The 24180-nt window shown below is 38.2% G+C and overlaps 1 protein-coding gene across 1 annotated transcript; it reads left to right on the forward strand.

Annotated features, from left to right (window-relative positions):
- Positions 1 to 1086: 1086 nt before the first annotated feature.
- Positions 1087 to 23996, forward strand: LOC106142344 (solute carrier family 23 member 2). Its single transcript, XM_060946892.1, has 14 exons — positions 1087 to 1202; positions 1966 to 2021; positions 4274 to 4387; positions 5022 to 5142; positions 7037 to 7270; positions 7912 to 8047; positions 16943 to 17063; positions 17598 to 17739; positions 19546 to 19659; positions 20048 to 20187; positions 20869 to 21016; positions 21761 to 21982; positions 23137 to 23254; positions 23808 to 23996. The coding sequence occupies exons 2-14, from the start codon at positions 1971 to 1973 to the stop codon at positions 23893 to 23895; spliced, it is 1749 nt and encodes a 582-aa protein (XP_060802875.1). The 5' UTR covers positions 1087 to 1202; positions 1966 to 1970; the 3' UTR covers positions 23896 to 23996.
- The last annotated feature ends 184 nt before the right edge of the window (positions 23997 to 24180 follow it).

Below are 24180 nucleotides of genomic sequence, written 5' to 3' on the forward strand. Positions count from 1 at the left end.
ATGCATTGTCCAAAGTTGTCATTATGTGAATCAGATGCAAATAAACAATCATCCCGTCTACACGTTGGTTTTTTTTTAAAGAGCAGTACACATCATACATAAAATCACGCCTCTCCCGGAGGGGTAGGCAAAGACTACCTCTTTCCACTTGCCACGATCTCTGCATACTTCCTTCGCTTCATCCACATTCATAACTCTCTAGTACAAATCATAGTAACTCTTATTCAATCGTACATACATATTTTATACTTTTTCTAAGTGACAGTCACCATACATCATTATTGTAGTTGTATTTTTCTCGTGTCTTGAGTTCGAGTCCTGGTAACATTCTGATCTCTGGAGAGGAGCTCTGAGTACGCTTTTGACCACGATCTTAGTTCGGCTAAGTCAGGTTTTTACAACACCTAGCTACACTACACCCGTCCCGTCCGACATTTAAAGATTTAAAAAAAAATTGTACGTTTTATTAAAATACATACATATACTCACGTCTATATCCATTGCGGCGTAGAAATAGCCAATATTGTTATTTAATAAAATTATATTTAAATACTAAGTATAGGTGTATAGGTTAGGTGCCGTGTGGTTCCTGGCACAAATAGAAACACTCCATCTCTTTCCCATGGATGTCGTAAAAGGCGACGGGCAACCTGTCACCTTATATGAATCTCAATTCTATAATGAAGCCAAACAGCTGAACGTGGCCCATCAGTATTATCAAGAATGTTGGCTCTATGTACCCCGCAAGGGAAATAGACGTGATTATATATATGTATGTAGGTGTAATTTATTTATTTCACATAAGTAGATGAGAGAGCGGTAGTATATATGACTATTGTATAAATGTTTGCTATATCCGAAAGGGTTAATATTATAATTCAGATCTGATAAGTTTTAGACCTCTTTGTACTCACATTATTATGCAAATAAATATTTGAATTTGGAATCTACCATTTTGGATCATACCCGCAGTAGTAGTAGTTACATGTATTAAGTGGAATTCTACTACAGTTAATAAAATCTCAAGTCAACAGATGAAGGTCGTGTATTGTCAATACAATCTCGACTTGTTAATTTGTAGACATCACTTTATAGTGTAATGTGTCAGTTGTCATTTGGAATTAAATGGGGTACCTTGTGTGTTACGTATTTTTTTTGTGTTTCAATTTCCGATTTCTGATCAGCTGATATTTGATAATTTGGTAAGGGCTTTTATTAATTATAAAAAAAAATATCTCCAAATTTTTTGAGGAAATGAATTGATGAATGTTCCTAAAGACATGTATCTAAGTCGCAAACTTTTCGCAATCTTTAATACTTTAGTTATGAATTATTAGTTTCTTAAAGGTAAATATTTGAAGCCAATAATGCACTTAATTTAAAATCTGATAAACAGAGAGAATATCAAAAGTAATTTCTATAGAGCAAAGTATTTTTCCCTTTGATATTTTTCATTAAATAATTTTAATAACAAGATAACTTTTGTAAAAAGGGAACAGCCTTCAATCGATATCCTCCTTTTTTGAAGTCAGTTCAATTTCTAAAACCTTTTCCTAAGTGTAACAAATACTTTCCTTAAAACCGCATCAAAATCGGCTCAAAGAAACGCGAGATAATCGCGGACAAACATACATACGAGTAAGTACGTAAGTACTACTTACAGGTCAATCAAACTGAGAACAAAAAAAAATTGCCGAAAGGGAATTTCCTACTTCCTAAATATACGTCGTAGTTTTAACCCTCGTCGAAAAAACGAACGGAGGACTGTCTGTCTGTGGCGTTGCAACTCCTGAACGAACGAACCGACGTATTTGAATTTATTTTTTGTTTGAAAGGTAATTAAGCCTGTGTTAATTGTTCTTAGCTATATTTGATGATTCACCTAAACGTGATTGTCGAGTCTGACTTCTGATTGTATCACGTTAGATTTCTGCTTGTTCTCAATCATAATACTGTTTTTTGCAGCAAAAATGGTCCACCACAATATTCAGATTGGTCTGGAGAATATTTTACGAGACACGGTAATTTTAAAAAACCTATACTAATATTATACACATACATACATACATAAAATCACGCCTCTTTCCCGGAGGGGTAGGCAGAGACTACCTCTTTCCACTTGCCACGATCTCTGCATACTTCTTTCGCTTCGTCCACATTCATAACTCTCTTCATACAAGCTCGGCGGTTTCGGGTACTTTTGACCTGACCCTTTACCAGGACGTCCTTAATTTGATCAAGATTCGTTCGTCTAGGTCTTCCCACTCCGACCTTTCCCTCCACACTCTCCTTGTATATCTGCTTAGTCAACCTGCTTTCATTCATCCTCTCCACATGACCGAACCATCTTAACATACCCTTTTCTATTCCTGTAACTACATCTTCTTTCACATCACAACATTCCCTTATCACGCTGTTCCTTATCCTGTCACTCAATTTCACACCCATCATACTCCTTAACGCTCTCATTTCCACTGCATTTATTCTGCTTTCATGCTTCTTTTGCCATACCCAACTTTCACTCCCATACATTAATGTCGGGACCAACACGCCCCTGTGCACAGCCAGTCGAGCCTTTTTGGATAGTTTCTGACTGCTCATAAAGGCATGCAAAGCTCCATTCACCATGTTCCCCGCGTTCACTCTCCTTTCAATATCACTATCATACTTGCCATCTGATGTAAACTTTGATCCTAGATATACAAACTCTTTCACTTGCTCCACTTTTTCTCCTCCAATCAAAATATTACATGCTGTCATTTCTTTCTCCATTTCAAAAACCAGTGTTTTAGTTTTACTTACGTTCACTTTCATTCCTTTCTCTTTTAAAGCTTCATGCATACAGTTTACCATCTCCTGTAACTCCTCCGCTATATAAATACTAATATTATAAATTATAAAAATGTTAAGTTTGGTGGCTTTTGGCACTATAGAATAGAACCATATATTTCCAATGGATGTCGTTAAAGGTGACTAAAGGATAGGCTTATAAACTTTAGATTTCTCTTGAAGACGATGGGTTAGCAACCTGTCACTATTTGAATCTTCTTTTTTCATAAAGCCATACAGCTGAACGTGGCCTTTCATTTTTTTAAGACCGTTGGCTGTGTCCCGCAAGGGATATAGACGTGACTATATGTAGGTATTATGCTAACTTATTTCGTAAGGGCTAATCTTCGAAAATGCTGAACCGATCATGAAACTACTTTCACCGCTTAAAAGGTACGTTATCTGCGGGTCTTATAGGCTATGTAAGGTACCACGAGCGAAGCCGTGGCGGGCTGCTAGTCTCAGATATACTTTGCGTAAAAGGAACGTTGAAACTTAGAGGACTGTACCTTGATTAATTCGGGGACAATTCGGATCAATTCTGCTAAATAATATGTCTAGAGAGATCTTGGCAGGTGAAAGGATTGAGCTCTGCCGATCCCCCTGGGAAGTTATGATTATAAATTCTAGAGGGTTACAATTAAGCCTTAAAAATGTGGTAAAGGATAATTATATTATACGTGTGACAGAGATCCGTAAGTACCTATATGTAAATATCATCAATCTTCTTAGTTTACATTTTTATAATAGGTACAGTCAAAAAACGTGGATTACACCATTGTATATTTTACGGCTAAGAAATTAGGTATTAAAATCCGTTAAACGGAATATGAAACGCGTCAACTGAAAATAAAGCAATCGCAGCGAATTTACCGATAAAGGTTAGTTTGACGAAACAATGGAATAGTCGAGCCTGAGCAAAAAAAAAGTTTCTTTTTTCAAATTATTTCGCGTGTGTAAATGAATGCATTGCTATTTATTTGATTAATTATTTGATAGGAAATATTTTTGTGGCTAGTGCTAAGTCATTGTTTTTTTAAATAAAAATGAACAAGTGTGAATGTTCTTATAGCGTTGTGGATAGTGCAGATGTAAGTAAACATAGATATCTACTATTATTATATAGTAATTTGGAGATTACATACACATGAATTGTAGTAGTAAAACGATAATCCTTTATCCAATAGTTTTTTCCACATCGTTGTTTCGCTTCGCCTTCAAAACCACTGCCGCCAACTTTAATAATTAAAATTCCATAGATGAATAAACAAAACGCGTTGAGCTGGCCAAAAAAGAAACATCGAGATTAAATACCTTATAAGTTTGTGTTTGTTACTAGGCAATATATTAAATAAAAAATAAAATAAAAAATGTAAGGTAATGTAAGGTAATTAAGATAAACTTATACACCACCTCGGATATTGTTCATTCTTTTTGTATGCAGGCTCCTGAAGAAGTACCAGGCGTGCAGAACGGGGATGTAGGTCGAACCAGCAATGTGACATACGGTATAGACGATACGCCGCCATGGTATCTGTGCATCTTTATGGCTCTTCAGGTAATACTTATAATATTTGGGAAGACTTCGTAATAACAAACAATCTTGGTCTTTCTCCTGGCGTTAGTAGCATTTACATTTTCACAGCTCTGAAGATGAGCTAGTAATGCACTTTTGACGACGATATTGAGTAAGTCAGATTTTTATACGAAGCGGCTTCCGTCTGAATTAATCCCTCTACTAATTCCCTTACCAGAAATCATTTTTCTGTAGAAAGTTTGTGTTTGTAATATCTTTTATTAGGAAAGAGAGGCAGTCTTAATGATAATTTAAAAGGAAAATTATACTAAAGTTAAGCCAATGTACTCCAAGCAACAACAATGCCGCTATATACCAGGGCGGCAGAATTTAAAAAAGGTATAATTAAGATAATCTATTAAAGATTTCAATTCGTTCAACATCAATCTGCCTGATGGTAAGCAAGAGATGCTTAAGGTGCACGCAAACTCAAATAATGCCTATTCACTCTTGCCTTGAAAATCCCCAAATTGTATCTATCGGGGAAGAGAGATGCGGGAATCCCAAATCACATCGGTCCACATGATATAAGATTTGGCGAATCGCAAGTTCCGAAGTGTGGGGGATATCGACCAAGTACGGGTGGAATCCCTGCCCACTCCGATGTCTATTGCAGCATTACCTGACGATGATCGGCGCTATAGTGGCCATCCCGTTCATCCTCTGCCCGGCGCTTTGTATGCTAGACACAGACCCTGACAGGTCCAACATCATATCTACCATGATATTTGTCACAGGTAAGTCGTATATTTTCCAAGAATATAGGTACGTCTCTGTCTACCCCTCCGGGAAAGAGGCGTGATTTTATGTATGTACCTATGTATATAGGTACATGAATGCATGTCTGCATGTCGTGTGGTTTTCCGAAATTTGAAATAGAACTACTTCATATCTTTTTCATGGATGGCGTAAAAGGCGACTAAGTGATAGGCTTGGAAACTTGGGATTCCTCTTGTAGGCGATGGGCTAGCAACCAGTCAATATTTGAATTTCAATTCCACCATCATTCAAGTCTACCCCGCAAGGGATATGCACGTGACTATTATGTATGTATTTATGAATCTGTATATTCGGGCTATATGTATATAAGCCACAGAATTTTTGGTAATCTTGCAAAATTATAAAAAATATTCAAAAGAAAATCACTATAAATTTCCTTTTGCTAAGTTCATCGACAACGTTTGACCTGACATAGGTACATTCTGAACTTTGGACAATAATTGATACATCCATTTTCGAAAATTTATGGCTTGCAATTAACAGGAAGCGATGGCCGGTTCACTGACCTGACCTAAATAATGCATAAACTGCGTTGAGGTAAAATACATTTAGAAGCGGTAGCTCGATATATTACAGGAATCAGACTCTTTAAACGCAGCATATACATACATATACTTACGTCTGTATCCCGTGCGGGGAAGGCAGACCCAATAGTCTTAAAAAGACTGAAAGGCCACGTTCAGCTGTATGGCTTTATGATGGAATTGAGATTGAATTAGTGACAGGCCTTCAAAAGGAATCCAAACTTTATAAGCCTATCCATTAGTCACCTTTTACGAAAACCATGGGAAAGACAATATTTTTAGGCAAGCTCTTCGGCAAAAAGAGTATATAGGTACTGTAATGCCTTTCTCATCTTTGCGAATTCACAGTTACGCTAAATCTCTTTAATATTAGGTCTGTGGCACGATTTATAACCCATATTTCTGTCTTGACAATCCGTTTTCAATTTCTATAAATCTCATTAATAATTTTGCGTTCATGGCGATGTCAAGTCAGGGTTTAAAAATTGATGAATTCAATGAGCATGAATGTTAAGATGAATTAACAATGCCCTTTGGCAAACATACATACTTACATAAGCGAACATATTACACAAGTAGTAATGGTAAATGCAGTATTTATATAAGACATTGAGACAGTAATCTTTATGTCACGCGTAGACAAAGGCCGGCTTATCTTTTAAGCCATTTTGTTTTATTGATGTTTAATGTCTATTAAGAGAGATGGCTTACTGGAGAATCGTCACAGATGTAAAGTTATTTTCCTCATTTTACTACGAATAGGTATATTTATTCCCAATCTTCTGCCATTAATTGTGGTTGTTTTTCTTTTCTATAAAAATACAGATTACTAAAACTCTCTAAAAAGTACGAAACAAGAAAATAGTCTCCGCTGAAATTATTATGTTCAAACTATCAATTATACGTCATATTCATAGAAATATGTTTAACGGATGGCTGTGGTTGCATATACATATAACCATAACCCTCCTGCTTCGCCGTAGTCGGTTAAAAATTACGAGGCGTGATTTTATGTATATAAATATGTATATACATAAAATATGTGTTTGTGCCGTGTGGTTCCCGGCACCAATACAAAAAAGAATAAGACCACTCCATCTCTTTCCCATGGATGTCGTAAAAGGCGACTAAGGGATAGGCTTACAAACTTGGGATTCTTTTTTAGGCGATGGGCTAGCAACCTGTCACTAGTTGAATCTCAATTCTATCGTTAAGCCAAATAGCTGAACGTGGCCATTCAGTCTTTTCAAGACTTTTCTATCTGTCTACCCCGCAAGGGATATAGACGTGACCATATGTATGTATGTATGTAAATATGTATTTCCAGGCCTCATAACCTGGTTGCAAGCGACCTTCGGCTGCCGTCTCCCCATCGTCCAGGGCGGCACCATCTCGTTCCTAGTGCCCACGCTGGCCATCCTAGGTCTTCCCGTCTGGAAGTGTCCATCTGAAGACGCCCTGGTCGCCATGCCCGAGGAAGACAGGAGAATAGTCTGGATGACCAGGATGTGTGAACTGTCAGGAGCAATTGCCGTTTCTGCGCTGTTCCAGTTATTTCTTGGTGAGTTTATTTAACGAAATGTTCACAGATTACATATAGGAATTAATGCAGTCTGTATCCCTTGCGGGTAGGACAGAGTCAACAGTCTTGAAAAGACTGTGAGACCGCTGTCAGCCGTATGATGGAATTGAGATTCAAATAGTGACAGGTTGCACTCCTATCGCCTAAAAGAAGACTTATAAGTTTTAAAGTCAAAGTTAACCTATTCCTTTGTCGCCTTATACCACATCCATTGGAAAGAAATGGAGTGGTCCTATTCTTACCTAAGTGCCGAGTATCACATTTTACTCACACCGATATTTTACAGTTTTCTAAAATTTTTTGTAGACCAATTTTGTGTTAACAACATACATACATACATACATATTGTCACGCCTATATCCCTTGCGGGGCAGACAGAGCCAACAGTCTTGAAAAGACTGAATGGCCACGTCCAGCTATTTGGCTTAATGATGGAATTGAGATTCAAATAGTGACAGGTTGCTAGCCCATCGCCTAAAAAAGAATCCCAAGTTTGTAAGCCTATCCATTAGTCGCCTTTTACGACTTCCATGGGAAAGAGATGGAGTGGTCCTATTCTTTTTTGTATTGGTGCCGGGAACCGCACGGCGTTGTGTTAACAACTTTTTTTTTTATTTCAGGATATTTCGGTGTGATCGGCTCCTTGCTCCGCTATGTGACCCCTCTGACCATAGCTCCGACTGTAGCTCTCGTGGGCCTCACACTCTTCGACCACGCCGCCTCCGCCGCGTCACAACAGTGGGGCATAGCTGCAGGGTAAGCTTTGTTTTGGACTAAATTAACAGGTACATTTGTGGTTCAAGCCAAGACGAAAAAACGGTTATCGAAAGGGGTAAGTACTGAATTTAAACCGACGTGTTTATAAGAAGAACGATAGTTGTGGAAAGTGGATTGATCTCTGCCTCTATATCTACGGAAAAGAGGCATGATTGGTCTTTATCGCTTGCGGAGTAGACAGAGCCTACAGTCTTGAAAAGACTGTAATTTATTTATTTATTTAAACTTTATTGTACAAAATACAAATGTATTAGCACAATTGGCGGACTAAATGCTAGAAGCATTATCTACCAGTCAGCTATTAGGGTTGACTGTATTGAACGTTCAGCTGAATTGAGTTTCAACTAGTTACTAGTTCATCGCCTAAAAGAAGAATCTCAAGTTAGCCTTTCCCTTGATTGACTTTTAATAATCTGTATGGGAATAAAAGCTGTTTGCTCACACACTATTTTCTTTCTCTCAGGAAAGCTTGTATTTTTGTAAGTGCATATACATACATATGGTCACGTCTATATCCCTTGCGGGGTAGACAAAGCCAACAGTCTTGATACGACTGAATGGCCACGTTCAGCTAATTTGGCTTAATGATAGAATTGAGATTCAAATAGTGACAGGTTGCTAGCCCATCGCCTAAAAGAGGAATCTCAAGTTTATAAGCCCATCCCTTAGTCGCCTTTTACGACATCCATGGGAAAGAGATGGAGTGGTCCTATTCTTTTTTGTAATGGTGCCGGGAACCACACGGCAGTTGTAAGTGTATTAAAATTAATATCTACCAACAACACATAGATATGTAGGAGGTAACACACAACAGGGAGGCGAATCGATGGAGCATCGAGTCGGTTGTACTAGTATGCCGTTCACCTTTGACCTTTTATTCCCGGGCGCGCCCACGTTCTAACTTTAAAATGAATTTAAAATGTATGCTCCTAGTGATTCATGCAACCCTGGTATTACTATGCTATAGTAAGGTATATTTTCATTATGCAATTTCGTAGAAAAGGGGGGGCCCGCCCTAATGGGAATGGGTAGACAAGTTAATCAAACTGAAAATGCCAATATTATGTAGTAACTATGTATATGACAAACTATGCAAAACGTACCTTTTTGATTAAAGGTCTTTTCCTTTTTGATTTTTGTTTAAAAAGATTGATTTAGCACGCGGATTAAGTAGCAGGCAGAGAATGTGGCAATTTGTAAGAAGTAGTCTCTGTCTATCCCTCCGGATAAGATGGTTAAACTAAAAAAATTATAGCGGGCATGGAACAGTACATAGTGTTTATAAAATTTTTAGTAGCTAGTAGTAGAATCTCGATTCCATCATTAAGCCATACAGCTTTCAGTCTTTTCGAAACTGTTAGTTCTTTCTACCCAGCAAGGGATATAGACGTAATTTTATGTATGTATGTTAGTGGCTAGTTTCGAATCTGACTCAAGTTTCTACTTAGAAATGACGTCAGCGGGGGCATGAGTAATTCTTACTTTCATTACATTTCTTGGATCTGCCATAAAAGTGTTCCCAAGCCACTCGTAAAACTGCAAACAGCAATAAACAATATTAGAAATTGGAGAATAAAAATCTTAATCGCCATTTACTGTACTAAAAACACAGAAACAGATAAATGCAATATCACGTTTATCTGTTTGTGACAGCCAATAACTAGGAGTCTTCTGAAAAAAATGAGTAGGTAATAAAAGGCTTTTACATTTTATGTTAAAAATAGTGATGTACTTAATCGATGAAAAGCGATACGGCGCAAAAGTCCCTATGTCTGTATGTATGAATCTTGAAAACTACACAACGGATTTTGATGCAGTTCTTTTATAGCGAGACTCAAGAAGTGCCGTGTGATGCCCGGCACCAATTAAATAAACGACTAGGACAACTCCATCTCGTTCCCATGGATGTCGTAAACGGCGACTAAGGGATAGGCTTATAAACTTGGTATTCTTCTTTTAGGCGATGAGCTAGCAACCTGTCACAATTTGAATCACAATTCTATCATGAACCCGTACAGCTGAACGCGGCCTATCAGTTTTTACAAGACTGTTGGCTCTGTCTACCCCGCAAGGGATATAGAAGTGACTAAATGTATGTATTCAAGAAGAAGTTTAGATGTATAAGAGCTAGGTACTCGTTGAGGCAGGTCGCTAGTATATTATGTTATTTATTTTTTATGCACGTAAAATTAACACGCGCAACGTTTTTCTGTCTCTTAAGCTTTCACAGCTAAACCTCTGAAACAATCGGATTCTTTGTAATGTAATTTATTTAATTATTTATTTAAACTTTTTGCACGTAAAATGTACAACAGGTGGACTTAACACCACAAGGCATTCTCTGCCATTCGAACCTTAAAATTTTTTAAATGAATTTACGAGTATAGGCCGAGGTTAAATATTAAAAACTTTTTCTGAAAATTTCCACGAGAGTGAAGGGAAGCTAGTGTTTATTGCACCGCTGAAATATGGGATCCTTTTTGTGTGAAACAAATAACAAACATACTTTAGATTCTTAACTTAGGTACACTGTAATTTGAACTAAATGCAATACATTTCATTCATTACATTGAATTATAAACTATGATTTAAAAGCAGTGAACTCGATTATTTAAATATTATAATAGTTAATTATGCAATCAAAAACAATTCTAATTTTTCTTTTCTTTTTTTTTAACATCAATTTTAGCGTCTATTACCAGCCATTACTATAATTAAACCAATGAGGTTGCATTACTCTTTTTAAATTGTGATCCCTGAATTGAACAGCTAGTGTCCTAAGTTACTGTGCCTAATAATGAGAGAGTAAAGTAACTTAATTTCATCTTTGTTTATAATATAAGTTGAGCAAGCCCAAAGTTTCGTGATTTATGACGTCGGCAGCTTCCACTTGTTGCTCCAAACTTATAATGATGGCTCATTATTACTTCAATTACGTCGTTATTATATTAATAACTTTAGGGACTTCGCGTATTTTTCTCCTACCAATTAATCCCTTATTAATCTCCTTCTAAGCCAATGTGAAAATGTAATGTGTTTTTTTTCGCTAAGCTACCTTTAAATTAAATTTAGACAGTTGGCACTTTAGACCAATGTTGTAAAAGGCGACTGAGAGAAAGCCTAAAAAAAAGTCGTGTTAATTTTTTTTTAACAGGTGCAGTGTGGTTCCTTCCCAGCACCACAAAAATAAAGAATAGGACCACTCGATTACATTAGCATGGATATCGTAAAAGGCGAAAAAGGGATAGGCTTACAAACTTGGGATTCTTCTTGTAGGCGATGGGCTGGCAACCTGTCACTATTTGAATCTCAATTCTATCTCTATATATAGACGTGACCATGTGTATGTATGTATTGTAAGCAACTTAGTAGGTAACGCGGAGGTACAGTGGGCTAAATACAAAGACCTCGTATTGTACGCTTTTCCATAAGGCCTTTTGTACCAGAGGTCGTTGCTCCGGCTGATGCAACAAGTCTTATTGATTGTGTATCCCGACGCAATGTCATTCAGCTCACTCCGAGCAACCTGTAAGTGGAACAGGCATACATACATACATACATATGGTCACGTCTATATCCCTTGCGGGGTAGACAGATCCGACAGTGTGGAAAAGACTGAATGGCCACGTTCAGCTATTTGGCTTAATGATAGAATTGAGATTCGAATAGTGACAGGTTGCTAGCCTATCGCCTAAAAAAGAATCCCAAGTTTGTGAGTCTATAAAAGCCTTAATCGCCTTTTACAACATCCATGGGAAAGAAATGGAGTGGTTCTATTCTTTTTTGTACTGGTGCCAGGAACCACACGGCACTGGAACAGGCATAATGTCCATCAATATGATAAATTTATTTTTATGTGCAACTAGCTGTGGCCGCGACTTCGTCCGCGTGGAATAATTATTTTGGGCATCATTGACGCCTACAAGGATGAATAATTTAACCCGTTTTCTTCAACATTTTCCATTATTTCTTCGCTCCTTATAGTTGCAGCGTAATGTTATATAGCCTAAAACCTTCCTCGATAAATGGTCTATTCAACACAAATTAAATAATTTTTCAATTCGAACCAGTAGTTCCTGAGATAAGCGCGTTCAAACAAACAAACTCTTCAGTTTTATAATATTAGTTTAGATAAAGAGTTAACTTACAAACAAACAATATCTGAGATGCTTCTGTAGTGTATTTATTATATGTGACATATGATCACGTCTTTATCCCTTACGGGGTAGACAAAGTCAACAGTCTTGAAAAGAGTAGGAGGCCACGTTCAGCTGTTTGGCTTAATGATGGAATTGAGATTGAAATAGTGATAGGTTGCTAGCCAATCGCCTAAAAGAAGAATCCCAAGTTTATTTACCTATCCCATGGGAAATAGATGGAGTGGTATTATTCTTAAGTTAAAACAATACTGAAAGCTTTGAAAGGAAAACCAGTGTCTTTAGACACTAGTTTTCCTTTCAATCTTCAGATTAAGATCGGATTAGCTTTAATACAGCCTTCGAGAACCGACTGCCACTAATTATAGGAGCTTCAAATGCATACATAAAATCACGCCTCTTTCCCGGAGGGGTAGGCAGAGACTACCTCTTTCCACTTGCCACGATCTCTGCATACTTCCTTCGCTTCATCCACAATGCCCGAAACCGCCGAGCTTGCATGAAGAGAGTTATGAATGTGGATGAAGCTTTAAAATTTGTACGTTATCACAAAAGAAATTGAAAGAAGTTAAGACACTTTTTTAACTGTTGTCCGCGATTATCTCGCGTTTCGCTGAACTGATTATGATGCTGTTTTGAGGAAAGTGTTTGTTACACTTAGGACAATTGGACATATGACCGATTAAAAAAAAAGCGGATTGCGATTGGAAGCTGTTCTATTTAAAAAAAAAGTTTTTAATTGAAATTAATTTAAACAACATTGTACCTACGTAATAACTAACAATCATTACCAACGAAATTACACCTCACTACAGCTTTATTGCTTCGTATTTAAGATATAATTTCGCGTAAATTACACGCGTACGATATGTGGGTTTCGTACTCCTGAAATCATAAGTGCACCCGTCATTATAAACTCAATATAGGTCATGTAGAATTTTCATATTAATGAGTAGAATTTCTCGTGCGACAAAATTCGCGTGATATGTTAAGTTTTTATTAAGTTACACTAGAATGCATCGTTGGTAAAAACCATGTGTAATAATTACCTAGTTAACACTTTTAAACGACTAGCTTTTGCGCAGGGATTTTGTTCCCGTGGGAAAATATGTTTAGGTTAGGTTACCTTTGAAGTTTTTGTGTATTTCTGCCAATTGGCAAAATTAAAATTGTTTTACATACATACATATATATACATATAATCACGTCCCTTGCGGGTAGACAGAGCTAATAGTCTTGAAAAGACTAAAGGCCACGTTCAGCTGTTTGGCTTAATTATAGAATTGATATTCAAATAGTGACAGGTTGCTAGCCCATTGCCTGAAAGAAGATCCCAAGTTTATAAACCTATCCCTTATTTGCCTTTTACGATATTCATGGGAACGAGATGGAGTGTTCCTATTCTTTTTTTAATAGTCCTGGGAACCACATGGCACTGGTTAAAAAAATTTAACACGACAAAAATGTTAAAATTTTTTATTTTAATTAAATTAAAATTAATTTTTAACTTTTTTTAATCGATACTAATAAAAAAATAAAAATATTTTTCCTATAAAATGTTAGTAGGGCGAATAGTACATTAAAAACAGGTTATTAAAATTGCAACAGGCGGATCCCGGGCCTCGAAACCCTTCTGTTGAGGGTTTAATTGGGAACATGCAGAGCTGAGAGATAGTAGGTTATTAAAATTAATTAATTATTCATAATCTATACTAATATTATAAAGCTGAAGAGTTTGTTTGTTTGAACGCGCTGATCTCAGGAACTACTGGTTCGAATTGAAAAATTCTTTTTGCGTTAAATAGACCATTTATCGAGAAAGGCTTTAGGCTATATAACATTACGCTGCAACCATAAGAAGCAAAGAAATAATGGAATATGTGAAAAAAACAGGGAAAATTATTCATTTAGAGCTTTAATGATGGTCAAAGTAACTATTCCACGCGGACGAAGTCGCGGGCACAGTTAGTAATAAATAAATACGGAACGAATTTAACAGATTGAGTTAGCCTGGAAGTGAGTTCGAAACTTGTGTTGCGAGATACTAACTCAACGATACTACGAGTATAATTTTATAATTTATATACTTCCCGGGCCAATCAGAGAAAGGTAATTTCTCATCATGCCCTGGCCGGGATTCGAACCCGGGACCTCCGGTGTCATAGGCAAGCGCACTGCCTCTGCGCCACAGATTCATTTAAGTATTCAATCTTCATAAAATACCTTCACAGAGCTCAGACGTCGCGCTGGGCCCGAAGCCAAGCATTTTACTGCTCTGTGGTGTCCATTACGTTTGCTCTGTGTCTGTCAAACAGGACAGCGGCGACTCGTGTGAGATTCAATTATTGGGATAGTCTAGGCATGCACCCACTTTTTATTTTTACTAATATTTTGTTTTCTAAAAACCTAAATACATACATAAAACCACGGACGGAAGGGCAAGGACTATATATTTCCATACATACATATTATCACGTAATCCCTTGCGGGGTAGACAGAGCCGAAAGTCATGAAAAGACTATATATTTCCCTGCATGCTTCTTTCGACTTGTCCACATTCATAATGTACTCGTTAATACAAAAAAGACTATTATAGTCTGCTTCCATTCTCATCTCTATGGAGAGTAGCAAGGTTGAAAAATTTGGTCATTTATCCTGGTTTGGGTAAGTCAGGTTTTACAAGAACCCACTTACGTTTTACCTCTGCAACCTTTGAAGGAGAACCTCACCCATATTGGATCAATCATGGTTACCTACACATTCATTGCATGAATGTGCAGGTTTTCTCACGATGTTTTTCCTCACCCTAAGAGCATCGGTTAGTATTCAAACTAATATATAACTTCAAAAATAGTCATTGGTACATGGCCGGGGTGGGATTCGAACCTGTGCCTTTCTACGCATCGCTCATTATAACCTTACCGATCGTTCTCTAAATAACGTTCTCTAAATAAATTTAAATTATAGTAATCTCAAAAATCAAAGAACAAATACAGAATCTGCTTGAACTATTAACGTTTTGAATATAGAACGAGTGCTTCAAATTCAATTTGCATTTTTAAGTTCACGTTTTTGAACTGACCCAGAAGTATGACACGCGAAACACTACTATCGCTGTTTCACTTTTTTATTATTCAAATTCAAATTTAACATTTTTGTTTATTATTATAGAATACTTCATATCACTTAATAATTGTCATATCTTTTGTTTTCACAACATTGGTTGACGTCAAATAAATTACTTAGAACTAAGTTTACTACCTGTGCTACAGTAAATGTGCGTAAATTATTAAAAAACACTAGATTTTAACGTTATCTAGTTCGGTCTACATCTACGTTCTATATACATAGATAAAGGTTCACGTGGTCACAAGCACATTTAATTAAGTTCAGACAACAATAGTTGGATTAAATTTTCCCGTTGTTAGATATTGCACTCAATGAAGATGATATTTGAGCACAAAGGGGCGTATATGTGGTTTAAATCACAAACGAAAACTGCTCAATTTTATTTTCGAAAACTAATTACTCCGTGTGTCATTTTTCTTAACAGATGTTCAACTATATTATCATAGTATACATAGGTATACTAGAACTGTTTTTAGAAACCGATTTTGACTTTATGCCGTAAAGAATTTTAATTCTACACGGCATAAAGTCAAAATTCATAACTACAACACTACTTCTTCTTTTAGGCGATAGGCTAGCAACCTGTCACTATTTGAATCTCAATTCCGTCATTAAGCCAAACAGCTGAACGTGGCCTATCAGTCTTTTCAAGTCTGTTTGCTCTGCCTACCCCGCAAGGGATATAGACGTGAATATATGTAATTCGGAATAAGCTATGATTGAGATGTAATTTCAAATCAACAAATGCCCTTCGCCTATGCCTTACACACACCATATACAATGCAGCAAGGTAGTTGTATATATACATATATATATGTGGACCTTATGTAGGCTTTGTGTGGGAACAAAAGCTGCTGATAAACGGACGGACAGAACATCTCTCGTTTGTTTTATCACAAATTGATATTGCGCAGCGTTGACACACAGAACGTGTACTGCATTAATATTTGGATTCATTTGTCTGATTTGGGTAAGGTAATTTTGTTTACAAGTACATACATTATAATATATTATATGAGTGAATGTAGATCTTTAAATATATCGTCACATGTACATTATATGTATGTATATGTATAATAGATAGTATTTATTCCATATTGATTTAAAACAGAAGAAGAAAGAAATAATGAGAATAAGGGTCAAAGGACTTGAATTTATTGCGGAAAAAAAAACACGATATACATATGTATGTATATTCATGATTATCGTCTTGGGCTTTTGATGACAAGAGAAGAAATACTATTTATAAATACTGCAGGTATTAAACGCGCACGTAACGTACCTTTATTTTAACTCATGAAGGAACTCTTTATCAATAAATCTAACCCATTTATCTATATATACATATAATTTATTCTCTCTTTGAATCCCAATTCCATCTTAAAGCCAAATAGCTGAACGTGACCTATCAGTCTTTTCAAGACTGTCGGCTCTGTCTACCTCGCAAGGGATATAGACGTGATAATATGTATGTTTCTATTTGTATGTATGTAGGTATTTATGTATCGTGGCAAGTGGAAAGAGGTAGTCTCTGCCTACCCCTCCGGGAAGGAGGCGTGATTTTATGTATGTTTCTCTCTTGTTTCAGCACGTTCATCCTTTTGACTATTTTCTCTCAATGTTTGGACAAAGTGAACATCCCCACCCTGTCGTACAAGCGAGGGTCTGGCTTCTCTATCAGCTGGTTTCCTCTGTTCAAGCTGTTCCCGGTGAGTGGCAGGTTCTCCCACTCATTTTATCTTGACTAATTTAAGGTAGCACGTTTTAAATGAGCAAATTTACTTTGATTCTTTAGTGTGAAGGGCATGGTTTAGTGTTAATTTTATTCGTAGATTTAAGTTTTATGATTTGCGGAGTTACACGAAAAGACCGCGTGAGAAATACGCGGCAGCCTTTATTACCGTGACTTAGGACAGGAAAGCTGCCAACACTGGTGCGGTCTGCAAGCTATCTGGGTACTAAATATCTGGCCACGCTGCCTCCGCCGGGCCCACTATATAACTACTACCGCTTCCAAAGCGCATGTGTAGAAGAAGAGGCGGAACAAACTACACTGCAGCATTTTCACCGGACGTCAATTTGCAAATATATGTAGATCTCATGAAAAAATAGGTACGTTTTCATTTTACCATGAACGTTATTGCTATAGTATATTAATTTTTAGCCATTTTTATATCGTCAAAGTGTTGCAAAATATATTTTATTTCCATTTGAAATTTACGAATGACGTTCTTAATCACCAGGTTCTCATTACCATCACCATCATGTGGGCTATCTGCGGCATCCTGACAGCCACCGACGTGTTCCCGGAAGGTCACCCGGCCAGGACTGACCTCAAGGTCAATATCATCGAGGACGCTCCCTGGTTCCGGATACCGTATCCTGGTAAGGACAAATCTTTATTTAGTTATGAAAACAATTTGTAAGGAAATAAAATTTAGGTGGTACTTTAGCTAGCCTCATTTATCGACGCAAAATAAACTGACCGATTTTTAGCAACACAGGTAGTTAATTTATCCATTTTAAAGTGTAAAGATTTTGTTTTGTTTTATTAAACACCAACTTAAAACTATTGACAAAAAGAGATAATACATATGTACATACTTATGGTCACGTCTATATCGCTTGTGTGGTGGCCAAAAAAAGATATTTTTGATTAATCTCTAGAGAGTCTCGGGGTTGAATTTATGTTACTGAAACTCCGCGCAAAAACCTACATATAATCACGTCTATATCCCTTGCGGGGTAGACAAAGCCAACAGTTTTGAAAAGACTGACAATCGCAACTGTCCCGGCAAACGTTGTTTTGCCATATTAATATTTTTTAAGTAATTTCTAGTTAAAAAAACATGTTAAGGGTGAACAACCCTTATCACTATGGGGTAAGATAAATAGATGTTGGCCGATTCTCAGACCTACCCAATATGCTCACAAAATTTCATGAGACTCGGTCAACCCGTATCGGAGGAGTACGGGAACGAACATTGTGACACGAGAATTTTGTATATAAGCTAACTATCTTGTAAAACAAAATGGCGGTCGGGACGGAATACAATTATTCCCGAACGTTCTCTTCAAAGACTATTGCGATCGGATTAAATGCTATGGAGACGGATCGATCGATATTTCAGTGGGATTCCATCGTTATTAAAGTTGGTTATCGTTGGAGAACGACTTTATTGAAAGGATTTTTAATCGACTGCAAAGAAGGTTCTTATGCGACGACTTATTTCCTTCGTACTTACTCGTATACATTTTAATTTTGTTTTACATACATATATACAATTAGTCACGTCTATATCCCTTGCGGGGTAGACAGAGCTTACAGTCTTGAAAAGACTGATAGGCCACGTTCAGCTGTTTGGCTTAATGATAGAATTGAGATTCAAATAGTGACAGGTTGCGAGCCCATCGCCTAAATGAAGAATCACATATTCATAATCTTATCCCTTAGTCGCCTTTTACGACATCCGCGGGAATCACAAGTTAATAAGCCTATCCCTTAGTCCCTAGCCTTTAACGCGAGAAAGCGATGGAGTGATCGTATTCTTTTTTTTTGTGCCGGGAACCACACGGCACAATTAATTTTAATTTAGTAAGTACATACATAATATACTCGTGAGATAGACTGTTCTGAGAAAAGTAACCTTAATTAATTAAAACCTTGATCATATCGAGGAAAGGTCAGATCAAAAATTTTCCGGAACCGAGCTTGCATCAAGAGACTCATGAATGTTGATGAAGCTAAAGAAGTATGCACGGATCGTGGCAAGTGGAAAGATGTAGTGCCTGCCTACCCCCACAATGCAGCGTGGCTATACATCTCGTAGTCTATAGCTTGCTACGAGTCATCTCTGCTAACATACATATGATCACGTCTTTATCCCTTACGGGATAGACAGAGCCAACAGTCTTGAAAAGACTGATAGGCCACGTTTAGCTGTTTGGCTTAATGATAGAATTGAGATTCAAATAGTGACGGGTTGCTAGCCCATCGCCTAAACGAAGAATCCCAAGTATATAAGCTTATCCCTTAGTCGCCTTTTACGACATCCATGGGAACGTGATGGAGTGGTTCTTTTTTTATTGGTGCCGGAAACCACACGGCAAATCTCTGCTGCTCTCGGCAATCTCTGCTAATCCTTCTGGTAATGTGGCGTTATTTTATGTATATTATATTATTTTTGACAGGTCAGTGGGGGGTGCCGACAGTCAGCGTGGCGGGGGTGTTGGGCATGTTGGCTGGAGTGCTTGCCTGCACAGTGGAGTCCATCAGTTACTATCCCACCACCGCCAGGATGTGCGGTAAGATTTTGAAGTGAAAACTTATTTTAATGTCGTTTTTTATGGGTTAAGAATGGTCTATGTCCCTTGCGGGGTAGTCAGAGCGGACAGTCTCGAGAATACTGAAAAGCCAAGCCTCAGCTGCATGGCTTCATGATGGAATTGAGATTCAAATAGTGACAGGTTGCTAGCCCAGCGCCTGAAAGAGGAATCCCAAGTATATAAAGCTATTAGTCGCCTTTTACGAAGTCGCCCTTTACGACATCCATGGGAAAGAGATCTGTGCTCCTATTCTATTGGTACTAGGAACACATAAATATTGATAGATGGAGTGCTCCTATTCTTTTTTCTATTGGTACTGGAAATACATAAATATTGATAGAATTTGTGGCATTTCTTCCCCATACAGCGGCACCACCTCCTCCATTACATGCTATCAACCGTGGCCTGGGTACCGAAGGTCTGGGGACGGTGCTGGCTGGGCTGTGGGGATCTGGGAACGGCACCAACACTTTTGGAGAAAATGTTGGCGCTATTGGAGTTACCAAGGTAAATATTATAATTGTGGTGCAATTTCACTAATGTAATTTCAAATACATACATACATACATACATATCATCACGTCTATATCCCTTACGGGGTAGACAGAGCCAACAGTCTTGAAAAGACTGAAAGGCCACGTTCAGCTATTTGGCTTAATGATAGAATTGAGATTCAAATAGTGACACGTTGCTAACCTGTCGCCTAAAAAAGAATCCCAAGTTTGTAAGCCTATCCCTTAATCGCCTTTTACGATTTAATTTCAAATATATACTAATATTATAAAGTTGAAGAGTTTGTTTGTTTGAACGTGCTAATCTCAGGAACTACTGATTCGAATTGAAAAATTGTTTTTGTGTTGAATAGACCATTTATCGAGGAAGGCTTTGGACTATAAAACATCACACTGCAACTATAAAGAGCAAAGAAATAATGGAATATGTGAAAAAAAAAACGGGGAAAATTATTCATCATGCTTTTGACCATAGGCCCTGGATTGGGTGAGTCAGGTTTTTACAAAAAGCGACTCCCATCTGACCTCCGCAACCTTTGATTTTACATACATACATAAAATGAAGCGTCTTTCTTGGAGGGGGTAGACAGAGACCACATCTTTCCACTTGCCAAGAACCCCTACATTCGTAAACTTCAGTAATGCAATAATTGATGAGGAATCAACTCGTTTTTAGGTGGGATCCCGACGTGTGGTACAGTACGCCGCTGGTCTGATGGTGCTCCAAGGCGTGGTGGGGAAACTTGGTGCGGTCTTCATCATCATCCCGCAGCCGATCGTGGGAGGCCTGTTCTGCGTTATGTTCGGAATGATATCTGCTTTTGGTAAAAAATAATACTTAAAAAATTCATCTCAATCAATCAAATCTCATTTTTGAACTTTGCTAAATCTTTCAACATGCTGATTAGTTGCGGTCTTTAGCGGGCCCTTAGGTTTGATATCTACCCCCTGAGAATTCATTAATTCATTCATATAGTCACGTCTATATCCCTTGCGGGGTAGACAGAGCCAACAGCCTTGAAGAGACTGATAGACCACGTTCAGCTGTCTGGCTTTATGATAGAATTGAGATTCAAATAGTGACTGGTTGCTAACCCATCGCCTAAAATAAGAATCCCAAGCTTATAAGCCTATCAGTACAGTCCTTTCAGTCCAGTTCAGTCCAGTCCAGTCCAGTACAGTCGAGACCAGTCCAGTCCAGTACAGTCGAGACCAGTCCAGTCCAGTCCAGTACAGTACAGTTCAGTCCTGCCAGTCCTTTCAGTCCAGTTCAGTCCAGTTCAGTCCAGATCAGTCCAGTCCAGTCCAGTTCAGTCCTTTCAGTCCAGTCCAGTCCAGTACAGTCGAGACCAGTCCAGTCCAGTCAAGTTCAGTCCAGTTCAGTCCAGTACAGTACAGTTCAGTCCAGTTCAGTCTATTTCAGTCCAGTACAGTCCTTTCAGTCCAGTCCATTCCAGACCAGTCCATTTCAGTCCAGTTCAAACCAGTCCTGTCCAGGCCAGTCCAGTTCAGTCCAATTCAGTCCAGATCAGTTCAAAGTAATAAATTCTTTGTCATTTGTACCCCAGGTCTCTCGGCCCTCCAGTACGTGGACCTGAACAGCTCTCGGAACCTGTACATCATCGGGTTCAGCCTGTTCTTCCCCCTGGTCCTGACCCGCTGGATGTCCGTCCACAGCGGGGTCATTGACACAGGGGTAGAGGCCCTGGATGCCGTGCTGCAAGTACTGCTGTCCACCTCCATTCTCGTTGGGGGTGTGGTCGGGTGTCTGCTGGATAACTTGGTACCTGGTGAGAATTTTGAGGTTTGCTGGAGCGACAAAACACGCGAGTTATAATTTGACCAAGTTATAAAGAAGTGCCGTGTGGTTTCCGACACTATTAGAAAAGAAAGAATAGGACCACTCCATCTCTTTACCATGGATGTCGTAAAAGGCGACTAAGGGATAGGCTTATAAATTTGGGATTCTTCATTTAGGCGACAGACTAGCAACCTGTCACTGTTTGAATCTCAATTCTATCATTAAGCCAAACAGCTAAACGTGGCCTATCATTGTTTTTTAAGACTGTTGGCTCTGTCTACCCCGCAAGGGATATGGACGTGATTATATGTATGTATGTAATAAAGATTGTGTTTGAACTTCCGTGCCGTGTGGTTCCCGGTACCAATAAAAAAAAGAATACGACCACTCCATCTCGTTCTCATGGATGTCCTCATTCCCAGCAGTGGATTAGCCAGAAACATCCCAACTGTACCTATTCCTTAACGCGAAATTAATTTCTCTCTCATGACATCACTGCATATTTTCCCGCCGTGGACGTGACTTTTCACGACTATTGGCTCTGTCTACCCCGTAAGGGTTATAGACGTGACTATATGTATGTATGGCCGTGACTTCTGCTATCTTGTAGGACTATAGCCTATAAGTCGTTTGGCAGCAATGAAACACGGATTATTCTATTTGTGACCGCCGATGTGGATGAAGCAAAGGAAGTATGCAGGGATCGTGGCAAGTGGAAAGAGGTAGTCTCTGCCTACCCCTCCGGGAAAGAGGCGTGAGTTTATGTATGTATGTATGTATGTGACCGCCGAGCTTGCATGAAGAGAGTTATGAATGTGGACGAAGCGAAGGAAGTATGCAGGGATCCTGGCAAGTGGAAAGAGGTAGTCTCTGCCTACCCCTCCGGGAAAGAGGCGTGATTTTATGTATGTATGTACTAGAGGCCGCCCGCGACTTCGTCCGCATGGAAACCCTATCAATCCCGCGGGAACTCTGGGATAAAAAGTAGCCTATGTGTTATTCTGGGTCTTCAGCTACCTACATACCAAATTTCATGGTAATCGGTTCAGTAGTTTTTGCGTGAAAGAGTAACAAACATCCATACAAACTTTCGCCTTTATAATAGTAGTAGGATGTACGAGTATGTGACTCCCTCTCACCCAGGCACTGATGAAGAGCGAGGTTTAGCCGCGTGGTCCCAACAGATGTCGTTGGAAGCCACCACGGTGACCACTGAAGGAGACACCTATGACTTCCCAATCGGCATGAGCTTAATCCGAAGGTATTTATGACCACTTTACATACATACATATAGTCACGTCTATATCCCTTGCGGGGTAGACAGAGCCAACAGTTTTGTGAAAGGCCACGTTCAGCTGTTTGGCTTTATGATAGAATTGAGATTGAAATAGTGATATGATGACCACTTTAAAAGAATTTTTATAAATAATACAGGTGTTGAACGCGCACGTAACGTACTTTTATTTTATTTATATTTATTTTATTTATTTATATCTTTAAAAGAATCTTTTTTTTTAAAGAAATCTGACCATCGTAACCTTTGCAAGGGAACCTAACCCGCATTGAAAAGATCATATTTTGTGTTATATACATTGAAATATAGATATTATGAAAGATAGCATTTGAACTAATGTAGTACGTAACTTAGAAAAAACATATTGATACATGTTGACAGGTAGATTTTTAGACGGACAGGTTTGATATCTTGGTTCAAACCTTGGACTGACTGTACTCAAAATTATTACGACACCAACTAAGTATTGCTTTTTCAGACAGACTTGTGAATAGTTCTTAATTAATTTTATTATTTTTAGGTGGAAATGGACCTATTATCTTCCATTCATGCCGACATATGAGCCGGGAAAGTTCACAGCACTGTTTAAGAGGAAGAAGGAGAGTTGATGACTCTGAAAAAAGATGGCGCTGGTATCGACAAGAAGAGAAAGAGTCGTAGATTTGTAGTGTTGTTACGATAACAGACATAACATTGTAATAAAGCGGTACTTAAATATAAGAGTTTTTATTTTTTCACATGTTTTATTACTAAATCGTATATCTGTATAGAATTTGCAGATTATACCAAACACACTCTATGAAATCACGTCTATATCCCTTGCGTGGTAGACAGAGCCAGCAGTCTAGAGAACGGCTGAAAGGCCACGTTCAGTACAATGTGTATTAATAAGG

This window comes from Amyelois transitella, chromosome 12, assembly GCF_032362555.1.
Source record: "Amyelois transitella isolate CPQ chromosome 12, ilAmyTran1.1, whole genome shotgun sequence".
Classification (NCBI taxonomy): Eukaryota; Metazoa; Arthropoda; class Insecta; order Lepidoptera; family Pyralidae; genus Amyelois; species Amyelois transitella.